The sequence below is a fragment of the Thunnus albacares genome, chromosome 22 (assembly GCF_914725855.1).
Source record: "Thunnus albacares chromosome 22, fThuAlb1.1, whole genome shotgun sequence".
In the NCBI taxonomy this organism is placed as follows: Eukaryota; Metazoa; Chordata; class Actinopteri; order Scombriformes; family Scombridae; genus Thunnus; species Thunnus albacares.
This window is the reverse complement of record NC_058127.1, coordinates 3,251,198-3,263,490: the sequence shown is the minus strand read 5'-3', so window position 1 is coordinate 3,263,490 and position 12,293 is coordinate 3,251,198. Positions and strand designations below refer to the sequence as shown.

At 36.5% G+C, this 12,293-nt stretch overlaps 1 protein-coding gene and 1 long non-coding RNA gene across 2 annotated transcripts; one reads left to right on the top strand and one right to left on the bottom strand.

The window, feature by feature from the left end:
- Positions 1–2,851: 2,851 nt before the first annotated feature.
- On the bottom strand, positions 2,852–3,887 carry LOC122974294. Its single transcript, XR_006400288.1, has 2 exons — positions 3,648–3,887; positions 2,852–3,429 (listed from the first exon to the last, which is right to left on the bottom strand). It is a non-coding gene; the product is annotated as an uncharacterized LOC122974294 (long non-coding RNA).
- Positions 3,888–4,899: 1,012 nt separating this feature from the next.
- Positions 4,900–10,713, top strand: LOC122974442 (Fc receptor-like protein 5). Its single transcript, XM_044342475.1, has 11 exons — positions 4,900–4,930; positions 6,152–6,391; positions 6,493–6,735; positions 7,083–7,328; positions 7,554–7,625; positions 8,147–8,266; positions 9,114–9,188; positions 9,310–9,384; positions 9,550–9,618; positions 9,932–10,029; positions 10,369–10,713. Exons 1-10 carry the CDS (start codon positions 4,900–4,902, stop codon positions 10,024–10,026), a joined length of 1,266 nt encoding a protein of 421 aa, XP_044198410.1. The 3' UTR covers positions 10,027–10,029; positions 10,369–10,713.
- Positions 10,714–12,293: the final 1,580 nt, after the last annotated feature.

Genomic DNA, 12,293 nt, shown 5'->3' with positions numbered 1-12,293 from the left:
TCACTGTATTAAGGTGGATTCATCCTTTGGAGATCATGAATGTCTGCACAAACTTTCATGGCAAACCACCTGATAGTTTTTATCATGTCAGTTGATATTTACTCTGACTCTGACTTATAACTCTGACCTGTAAACTCAGGGAAACCCAAAAATCATTACTATGGATATCTGCACCAAATATCATGGTAATCCATACAATCCTTTTTAAGATATTTCACTAAAAAACAAAAATTCCAACTTCACGGTGGTGCTAAAGGAAAAGTCAGGGGATCACCAAAGTTGGTAGGATTCATCCTCTGTGAGACATGAACGTCTTTACAAAATGTAATGGTAATCCATCCAATCGATGTTGAGATATAGTGGTGGACCTACAGACATTGCTAATCCCTAAAGAGCCATGCAGCCAGCCTAACTAATAAAAATACAACTCTGAGTTAATCATTTGTCTCCAACACGGAACTACAACTGTATTTGTAAAGGAAAGCAGTGGCATTTATCATCCTTTTATCAAGAACATTGAAAGTTAATGATAAACTTGAGCTTGTACACAGCTCTGTTATTGAAAAATACAACCCAGATGTTATCTAGGTCAGATCATTATCATCTAACTGACCTCTCAAAGTCAAACAAGCTGTTATATGTTAAACAGATAAACCTGAGACAGTTTCACTTTCACTTTTACCTGTAAAGTGACCTGCAGAGTGAGAGACTGTGGCTCCCTTCGCTGGGCTTAAACTGTAACTGATGAGATTATTTCTGTTATCAAATCAACTCTGCCCCTGAGAAATATCTGTCTGTCTTCTACAGCCACTGTTTTACACAACACAAGTTGCAGTGGAAACTAAACTCATGCTGAGCTCTTACAGTAATACATCCTAGTACAGAACATCTTTAAAAATTTAAATAGGAAGCAGCCAGTGAGTTCAAATTGCCCCAGATTTCTAAAGGCGAGCCATAAACATCAAAATGTGAAATTAAAACATTAGAAACAAAAATAACCTTCTCAAAGGAAAAAAAAGCTCAAACCTATGTTGTCAATTGTGGCTCCAACACTATGGAAAACTGGCATTCTCCATAGATGCTTTTAAAAAACAATTGAAGACCCATTGTTTTAACTTGGCTTGTGTCATCTTGAGTTGTGTGTGGTGTGTCGTGATCGTTCGTTTGTTTGTTTCTTCTAGAGGTACCCCGCTGTCGGTGTTTTGTTTTTATGTTAACTTTAACTTGTAGCAAATGTTTTTATTGTTTGTATGTATAATGATGTTTTTTGTTTTGTGTTGTTTTTATTTGGTTTTTTTTGGATGGCATTATAGAGAGTTAATGTAATGTTTTGTCCACCCAATTTACAGTACATACATTACCATTAAATTCTACAAGAATTTCTAAAATAATAACCTTTTATCATAATATTTGTGTATACATTACCTCCATGAAAGAGTGTTAGGAGAAGAAAAGCGGGATGGAAAATCAAAGCTCTGAATGCACTTAGTCGAGGTTTATGGGACGTTCTATCCGTCTGTCGAAACATCCTGCAATGCTGAACATAAAAATAAAAAATAAAATGAATTCCCAAAAAGATCATGCAGATGAAAAAAATGTTTCAACATGCAAATTATACAAATAATTCCTTTCAACCTGCCAAAAATGATGTAAAGTGACTGAAATGATAAAATGGGTTATATTTAAAAATACATCTTACGTGTACATTAAATCAGCATGCATGGGCTGTGAAAAAGTAGTCGAGGTAGAGAGAAAACCATACAGTATGTGATAGCAAAATTAAAAAAGGTATAATTTCCTCAACATTAAGATTCAAATTACAGCAGACAAAGTTTAATTTCAAAAGGATTTCCTACCGTTTGCCTGAATCCAGTTTGCAAAGCTGCAGGTGGTCAATGTCCTTTAATAAAACAAATACACTGACCTGTGCCTGCTCTGTCTTATCTACTGCTGCACCTACACTCAGCCTATTAGATTCAAGTCAATACGACCAATGTCGTAAAAAGGGTTGATGTACGTTAGTATTACCAGCAACAGACTCCCAACTTGAGTTTCACTGTTTTATAAATGGGAAAGCCCCTAAAACAGTTTCTTTAGGTTTGGCAGAAGAATAACCATTTACAGAAATCATAAGTGAGCTATAAGCCTCTAAACATTTACTTAAAACTTGCTTCCAGTGTCTTTGTTAATGTGTTACATTTAATTACAGGTGGCTGAACCTTGACCCAGTTGCCGGGTAACTGATCATCACTACTATAAAATACTACAGCAGCATTCAGATAGGTGACAGGTCTGCTGATTTACTGCAGGGGCAGGGGCGGATCTAGAAAAATATTTATGGGGTGGCAAAAGGGGGGCAGGAATTTTCGAGGGGTGGCAATGAATTAAATCACAGTTTGATAAGACAATAGTAGACATAATTTACACAAACACTTCTGCTTGCAGGACTTTATACATAACTCAAAAACATGTCTCATATGTGGATATAATGGCATGGGCTACTATTTACAAACTCATACAAACTTAATCTCATGCAATCAGTGTTTCATATGAAACAGTCAACTGAATGAGAGAAAGAACTTTGATGACACTGCTGTATGTGGGTCATTATCACATGAAAAGCATTAAGGTAGGACACTGGTGATGAATGACATATGTGTGAAAGGAGGAATAAAACTGTGTCAGAGTGGTAGCATTGCAGGATGCATTTGTATAAGTAACTATCCAAAGTAAAACTTACCCATGACGATCTATGCAGTACGCTGTACTAAAATTGGTATTGCTACATCTGATTACCTCATGTCACTGATGGCCCTGGGTCAACTATGGAAATAAACAGTATTCAAACAAGGACTGGACATGACTTTTAATGGTTACTCAGAGCATACTTTTGACAAATGAGGTTTTTACCAATAAAATCATATCAAATACAGAACATTACAAAAGAGTATGTTAAATTAAAATCTCCACAAACCTGGAAAGGAGTCACATGAAAATAAACCTTGCTCCCAGTCATAAAATGTACAAAGAACTTTTGTGAGTAGACTGTTCCTGGACAGTTTTATACATACAGTGAAAAAGTTTTTGGGCCCATGCATTTTGAACATTGCATTAAGAATCATTCTTAAGTCTTTAAGTACAATTTATTTTAGTACAGTCATAGCTAAACTCTAAATAAATTTTAAAGACATTAAAAACATAAAGTAGGTTCCATAAAAGTTGAGACTGGGGACATATTTATTTTATATTATTATTATTATTTATACTCTCTCTCCACCTCGTCCTCTCCTCTCTCTCCTTCCTCATCTTTTCTCTCTCCTTTCACCTCATGTCCTCCGTCCACCTTGCTCAATTGTTCATTTTCAATCTCTTTGGCTTTTCTCTTCGGTCCGAAAAAACTGTGTATGTTACCTTTCCTCTTCATTTCTGCTGGATTCACAGACGTTTAACGTTAATCAATGTTAGCTTAAATTAGACGATAGCCAATATTAATGTAACGGTTACATGTACAAAATAACCTTCTTCAACTAGATTTTTTCATCTTAAAAGCAACATAGCAACTGTACAAGTTACACTAACTAACTAACTTACAACTAACGTTATACTAGGACTGTACTTTCATCATTCGATAATTAATCGGTATTTACCTCTTTACTCCCGTGTCTTCTCTCCTTGCTCCTCTGCTTCGCGCCACACAGTTTAAAAATAAAATAAACAAAGAAAAGGTCCAGTTGTGCCGCTCTGACGCTCTCGTGCTGCATTCGGTGCAGTAGGACATCAGAGATTCGCGCTCGTAAAAGTCAAGTTGGCCATAACTTTTCTTTGAATTCGTTGCTGCCAAGTGGGGTGGCAGCAGGGGAGGCAAGGTATTATTTTAGGGTGGCAGCTGCCACCCCATGCCACCCCGGTAGATCCGCCACTGTGCAGGGGGCAGAGCAGGACTTCCTATTCATTAATTTACTGTTTGTTACTGCCTTTTATCAAAGGAAATGTGAGATTATTTATTCATATTGGACTCTGCACTGTGGCCATGCTTTAATTTCTATTCTCCTGTTTGAAGGTCTTATTTCATTTTAGCTTTTTGTACTGTCTGTTTACTCTTTGAAATACTATCTAGATGTGTCTTTTTCATATTGTCTTGTGTTTCCTTTTTATCTCATTTAAATGCATTTTATTCCTCATGTAAAGGCCTTTGAGTTACCCCTTTGTTGTTCTTCAAAGTTTCAATAAAAATAAGTCTACAAGAAAACAGTGGAAAAAGGCTCCCCAAGTGGGTCAATGAAAATACTTAGAAAGTAGGTGCCAACATGTCCCCTTTACATCCAAGAAGGACGTAAGGGGGACAAATCTGCGTATTTCCAGGTCTGTATTTTTAATCTGGGCCTTTGCTGGAATATCTTTGCATGATTTACAGTTAAAAACTCATCATTTATCTTATACTGGATGTTTATGGAGCCCCTCAGTTCAGCCACTGTCTGAAGGTCATTTAGCTCCTGTCTCTTTAAGGCCACCCTCCCGGATCCTTGAGGGGGTTCCAGGGGGTCCCCAGCAGAAAGGAGAATCATTTATTTTCACTATAATTCCTTCCATAAGTAACACAATGAGAGAATGTATGACTATTTCGGTCATTGGTTTCATACAGTTTCCATAATAAAACTACAAAAATCTTGTCAGATGGGGGTCTGTGGTCTAATATGTGTCAGTTTAGAGTTCCTTGATGTGAAAAAGTCTGAGAATCACTGTTCCAGAGCACATCTGCCTCACATAAGAGTCTGTACAAGTTGAGTTTAACACCAGAAGTAATCTGAAGTATAATCTGCACAGGAAGAGGAAGTTCTCACCTCCATTATATTTAGTTTTGATTCAGTCTGACGCTCAGACAGTCAGCAGCAAGACACCATGGAGGTCACAGCTCTCTGCATCAGACTGTGTGAGTACTCAGTGTCTATTTGTTCTCAAATAATATAAGGAAACAAAATAAAAAGGCATTTTGAATTTAACTTAAACTTTAAACTCTCCACAAGTTTAAGGGGTAAATGACTGAGTTGACATAACTCTATTATTGTGTCGTGTCTGGATCTGTTTGATTATGCACTCGTGGAATTACAGAAATCCTTTAACCCAAAATCATGATTCAAGGAATTAATTAATCCATCAGTATTCAAAAATATATGATTTTTTTTCTCATAATTGATATTGAAAGTGTTTAGCAGTTGCCAAAAATGTTTGATTAATCTCTAACATTATAATAATGAGTAAAATTTCTCTATAATTATCAAATATGTTGAGTTAGTGATTAAAGTTATAGTTATAGTTAAAAGTAGATTCTACATACAGCATAAAAGCATCTATATATGAGGCTCTGCTCCTTTGTCTCTCCAGTGATCAATGTGTTGATTCTGCTGGTTACAAATGTGCAGCAAAGTCATCCTCAGACATCTGGTAAGTAGTTAGTTCATCAAATGTCAAAAATATATATTTGTTTAACTGGTCCCAACCTTAAACTCTAACTCTGACCTGTAAGCTCTGTTGACCCAAGCCTGCAAAAAAACATATTCTAATGCTAAATGCCTAAATAACAAGGATACTGGCAAATATTTATGATTAAGCTTCCAAGAATTTTATTGTTTTCTCAAAATGAGATGGAAGAAAGGAGTCATGCTGTTAGTTTTTTAATTATTTAGAAACCTGAGGAACACATGATGACAACACTGAGTTATATGTACCAGTAACCCCTGCTAACCCCAGCTTTCCTTCAGCTAAAGGACAGTAAATCTGAAATCCTTTTACTTAGCTGTCCATCTGATCCATCTTCACCTTGTTACCCTGTTGGTTTTGAAAATTTCTATACAGAAAAACTGTCTGTACTGAACACAAGTCAGCAGTTCATTCATGTTCCAACTCACGTCTGTCTGACAGAAAATAGACAACTCATACTTCACTCACCGACTTAAAGCATATTTTTTATTTCTAGTCTATATAACTTCTAACTACATTGTTTGTGTATTGCTTCTGACTTCAGGCAAGGAGTTCTTTTAGCTTTGTATTACCCAATCATTTCGATTTTATTTTGCTTTTCTTATGCAAGTTTTTATCCATCATCTAGGAAGCAACTTCTTAATATATGTTGTTCTCTGTTTCTCTGTCTCAGATGCAGATGTCTGTATCGTTCCGTCCAGACTGCAGCTCTTTGAATATGACTCTGTGTCTTTTACCTGTGAGGGGTTTGTTGGATCAGCTGGATGGAAAGTGAAGAACATCAAGGGAGTCATTCCAGAATGTTCTAACATGACCTGCAACATTGAATATGTCTTCCCATCAGACAGTGGAGAGTACTGGTGTGAAGGTGGAGAAGGACAAAGAAGCAACACTGTCAACATCACTGTCACTGGTATGTTTATTCAAGGTGAAGAGTTTGAGTTTAAATCAGGAAAACTTCTAATAACCAATTAAATCTTTACCAAAAGTGTTAACATCTGTAATATTGTTCAGCTAGTTCTGTGATCCTGGAGAGTCCTGTCCGTCCTGTGATGGAGGGAGAAGCTGTGACTCTGTACTGCAGACACAAGACAACCGCCAACCTCACAGCTGATTTCTATAAAGATGGTGTCTTCATCAAGACTGATTCCACAGGCAACATGACCATCCACAATGTCTCCAAGCTTGATGAAGGACTCTACAAGTGCAACATCTCTGGAGCTGGAGAATCACCAGAGAGCCGGCTGGCTGTCAGAGGTCAATGTACTACAGAAGAAGGCATGTTAATAATGTTTTATTGTTTTTGTTTTTTTAAGCTAACTGCATGTGTGAGCGTGTCACTCCAAACCTTGCAGGTACAGAACTTTCACACTTTAGCATTAATGATACCACATGCCTGAACAAAATGTTGAATTGGTCAATAATTCCTCAAGTAATTTGTTAGCCGTGTGGTACATTCAGTGCATGCTAGGATAGACAAATCTGAACAAGATAAAGAGGAGGTGTAAAAAAATAATGAAATGCACCACACAAAGTTTGGAACTTGCTAAGCATTGAATGTGTGTTAGTAGCTAACATAAAATATATTTTATGGCGTCATTCAGGTGGTGATGTGATCATGGAGAGTCCTGTCCTTCCTGTAACAGAAGGAGCTGCGGTGACTCTGCGCTGTAGAAAGAACGAAACTTCCTTTGATCTCAAAGCTGATTTCTATAAAGATGGCCACCTTATCAGGAGTAACTCTACAGGAGAGATGACCATCAACAGTGTTTCTAAATCTGATGAAGGATGCTACAAGTGCAGCATCTCTGGAGCTGGAGAATCAGCGGAGAGGTGGCTGTCAGTCAAAGGTGAGATACAATATTAATATATAATATACTGGTATAAAAAGGAATTTAAACTCCCAAACTATGCAGTGTAAAGAGGGAAAGTACCTTACAGAATTTAGGCTTTCTTTAACTAATAGTTGTGTGTAGCTGCATGTATGGCCACTGATGGTTTTGTTAACTGATATAATTTCATGTATGGTAATGCAGCCAAACATTGAACTCACAGAACTTTATTTCATATTCTAGTGGAGATCCCAAAGTATAATGGCTCTGTGACCCAAAGTAAGGACTCATTGGTACAACTTGCAGACAAAACAGGTAAGGTGAAAGCATATTTACAAGGTCATTAATCACAATCAGAACCAAACCAAAAGACAAAGGTCCAAAAGAGGCAGGCAGGATAACCTGACAAAAAGCCTAGAATGCTATGCCCTGAAATCCAACTGAAAATAAATTGCATTCATATCCTGTGCTCTCCTTTGACAAAAAACATGTATCAGTTTGACAGTACACCAATATTTAACTCTCTACACACTGTGGAGAGAGACCTTGTTTCCATACAGCAAATCAAATCTTGCATAAAGTGATAACGTCATAGGCAAAGTGATATCATAGGCAGAACAGACAGTCACTCTGAGCCTCATAGCATCCTGCTGCACAAAACAAGAGCCACAGACACAGCAACGCACATCCCTTCTTAAGTCTCCTTCTTATCTGACTTAGAAACAAAAAGAAACCAACACAACACTCAAAGACCTGCAATATGCACAATATTATATAATTTATAAATGTGTGCAGAAAGTATGAATGTAAGAAAGTATTTTCTGTTATTCTTCCAGCATTTTGGAAAGAGATTCATTTTTCCCACCATTACGTTATCCTGCTGTGGACCATTGTGACAGTTTTGTTGGCTCTGCAGCTGCTGGTGATCGGACTACTTTGCTGGAAGAAACAGCTGGGTACAAATATTATACTTGACATAAACAAAACATAGGAAACACTTAAGAGAAGTTTACTGAAAGCAAGTTTCATCACTGAGAGTTCAAAGAGGACTTCTAGATCGATGTTAAGGATCTGTTTGGATCATGTTCTGTTTATTTTGGCATTTAGTTGTCCAATATTTTCACCATTTTTATTGTTACATGTGGGGGTGCTTTTTGGAGGAGCTGCAGGGATTAGAGAATTAATTTGCACTGTAGGGACAAATGGGACGTCTTCTTCCTTGTATTTTCTGTTGATGAAAATTATTTTTTCTGTAAATTTCTTTGAGCATTCTTGTATTTTCATTCCATGTGGATTTCACATACATGCTAATCACATTAACAGCAATTTAGAAACATAAACAAAAGATTGGATTCATTTATTTGAAGAGTCAGAGATTTAGTCTCGGCCTCATGAGAGGAGCATGTGTAAAATGTCACATGTTCATTAATTGGAAAACAGTTTGTTCCTTAAGTACTACAGGACAGATGAAAACTCACTAAATAAGCAGATGAATAATCATTAAGCAGGTAGTTCTTGTGTAATTTTTTTCTGTGTTTCAACTGCTTCTCAGATTAGTCCACTCATAAGTGAAACAAATTGGCTTGGATTTAGTGAAATTCTTAAATTTAGCAGTTTAGATCTAAAAGTCTAAAGTCTAAAACTTAAAGACATTACATAAAAATGTAAAAAATAAATAAATAAATAAAATTACATCTACTATACCTTTGTGCATATGTCTACCTCACTAAAATTGAATCTAAATCGTTCTACAAATTTATTCTACGGAAGACTACTGGGTGAACATTTTCATTTTCATTTCAGTCTTACTAGAGGCCCAGATGAGTAATCCACACAATGACATTTATGCTGTCGTCAAAAGAGACAAGAAAAAGAAAGGTAATTTACTATACTCTCAGAAAAAAAGTTCTACATGTAGTGTTTTTAATTTTGGCACTGTTATAAGTAGTTGTTCATTTCACATCATCTCAGTCTTTCTCACACCATGTTTTGTTTTTAGACACTGCAGACGCTGCTGATAATTTGAACCTCTGCCTCGACACAAACCACAGCAGCAAACCACAGACAGAAAAGGGTAAGGGGGGCCTCTCGACCTTCTCACAGCTCATGTCTCAAGACCTGAATATCATTCTGGCATTAGATCAAACCCAGTCTGTGTTAACATGATGCATTAACATCTTATAATATAATTGATTTTGCTGTTCTTCTATTTCTCTTTGTGTCTCTTTTTTGGATAAAGATGAAACCCGGCCTCAATCTTTTGACTCCACTTTCACCACTGATGACACACCACAAGCTCTCCAAAATGGTTATTATATTATTTTAATGCTTTAGGATGATGCAGTATTTTAAGTTCATTTCTAATGGCAGTAGCTAAAGGTACATTTTATTGTTACTAGAAGAGTTTCTTTGAACTTTGGTGAATTCACTCCTTCAGTGTGGTTATTAACCCAGGTGCATATAATCCTTATTGAGATTGAGATCATTATTCTGAAATGAGGGATAGGCTTATAAGAAATAATGGGACAGAGCCAACAACCAAAGGGAAAAAAATATTTGAATATTTAAAAATGACTAGTTATTGTCATGTCATGTTCATGTTTCCATAATGATCATTTCAGAATGGAGAGTATCCAGCATCACAGCAACAGCAGATCCATCAGCAGCGACGGATCCACCTCTACCAGATCAGGATAACATATATTCTACAATCTAAAAGGTAAAACTGAGAGTAATACTGGCCTTCACATCTCTCTCATCAAGTCCAACTATATTTAACGGGATATGAAAAGTAACTTGTCATATGGTTCAGGACTTGAACTCACCATGATATTAAAGCTGCCATGGTGTAGAGGGTTGAAAATGTTGGATGTTGCTTCCCCTGACTGTACGCTGTTGTACATGTGATCACACCTAGCTGTAATGCATTGTTGCACTATAGTGAATTGTAGCCTACAGGGTGTTGATAGAGCATGTAGTTACCTCTGGCTTATGTGTAGTTACTCGTTTAAGTTCATGTGCATTAACATCTGTTATGTATTTCCTGTGTGTCTTACAGGTCACTGAAGAGGATCCACCTGACTGAGGGAGATAAAAGAGATACAAGTGTTTACATTCAGTATGCTCTATTTGCATGATTGTATCCAGTTCAAAGTACAAGATTTTTCCATCTTGCCACGATTATCGTGTAAGATATTGTGCATTTAATGGCAAGTTAAACAACAATAAGTGCTAAGATTTGCCAAAATTAGTAGGATTTTCATCCAATTAAACACCAGGTCAAATATAATATTTCTATTCATATCAGCCTGGTTGTTGTCTTTTTGAAAGGGTAATTGCAAATTAAACAGCAATGTAGTAACATCATTGTCAGTTTTTAGTAATGAATTGAATAAAGAATCAAACAAATAAAAAATCAAGTTGATAACTACATTTGATAACTCAGTTGTGTGACAAAATATGCATTACGTGTTTATAGTAAGTAAAAACAATGTTTTGTTCTGTTAACTTTAAATTAAGTATGTTTTGTATTACTTAAGTACATTTTTACATAATAATTTTCTTGAGAAAAAATGCATAGAGTAGATAGAGTTGATATACTGTTTATTTAGTTGTGGCCTGTGGCCAGAGTTTGATAGCAGAATCTGTTTCAGGGATTGTCTGAGCTCTTCAGCTGAGTCAAAGTATCAGTGTCTATTTTTAAGAGGCCCCAGTTTGTTATAGTGGAGCGGTTAAACCACCTTGTTCTACGTGCTCTGCATGTTCACACCGTTGAAGACGCTGTTTACAGGAACAGAGCTGCTGCACGTTTTAAACACATTCTCTGTGGTCGACTGCTAACATGATGATGTTATATCAGTTTGACATGAAGCAGACACACTGTGTTTTGACTGTCAAGTTCTCATAAATGTGGATTACCATTAACATAACAATGTTTTTCAGTTAATATGTAGAATAATGTAGAAAACACATTTCACCTTAGTATAATTGTAACTAACCTGAGAGGTTGAATGTGAAAGAGCAGGAATAAATGCAGCAGTATTAGTAAAGATAAGACATTCGTCTTATTCATGTCAATTGTTTTGCACATTGAGCAAGAGAAACAGTTTCATTCTGCTGTGCACTCCTCGATGTATGTAAACTGTAACTTTAATAATCTTTCCATAATTTTCCACTTACATTGGAGCATTTCTATGCGTTGGACCTTAAAAGAGCAGCATCAAGCTACTGTTTCAATGTTGTAAATAAATTATAGACATGGTGCTGCTTCCTTTCTCACTCACCCACTATATCCTTCTCAAACACACAAACACCTCAGATAGAAACTGATAAATTATGAGCACAAATAAGAAGTCCTCTTCTGCCCCCTGGTGTAAATTATTATATTGCAAGTTTTATGATCTCCTGTTTAATGACACAAACAGTGGTGGAAGAAGTATTCAGATCCTTTACCTAAGTAAAAGTACTGATACAGCAATGTAAAAATACTTCATCACGTTCAAGTACAAGTCCTCCATGAAAAATCCTACTTAGTAGAAGTAAAAGTAGTTAAAGTATTGCAGTAAAAGTAGTGGTTTGGTCCCTCTGATTGATATATTATTATATATGACATCATTAGATTATTAATAGTGAAGCATCATTGCTAGAGCAGCATGTTACTGTTGTAGCTGCTGGAGGTGGAGCTAGTTTCAACCACTTTATATACAGTTAGCCAGTTAGCTTTATATACAGCGCTTGTGTCCGAACCACCAGTGGTTTGGACCAATCAGTGTCCTATGAGGATTCTTGAATGATGTCATGATCTTGCGATCTCGCAAATCCAGCTTTCTTTAGGGCATGCATCTTCTCATTTGTTACCTATTGGGTTTCTTTCTGTCTGTAATCCAGGTTTTCTTTATATTATTCCAACCAGACTGCAGTACTTTGAATACGAGTCTCCTCACCTGTAGGGGTTTGATGGCTCAGCTAAATGGATTGGGGTGA

Bases quoted from the DNA above. Each gene is read 5' to 3' on its own strand.
- LOC122974442 (XM_044342475.1), top strand. From the start codon at position 4,900: ATGGAGGTCACAGCTCTCTGCATCAGACTGT. The intron at 4,931-6,151 runs GTGAGTACTCAG...TCTCTGTCTCAG, and splicing joins AGCTCTCTGCATCAGACTGT to ATGCAGATGTCTGTATCGTT. The intron at 6,392-6,492 runs GTATGTTTATTC...AATATTGTTCAG, and splicing joins TGTCAACATCACTGTCACTG to CTAGTTCTGTGATCCTGGAG.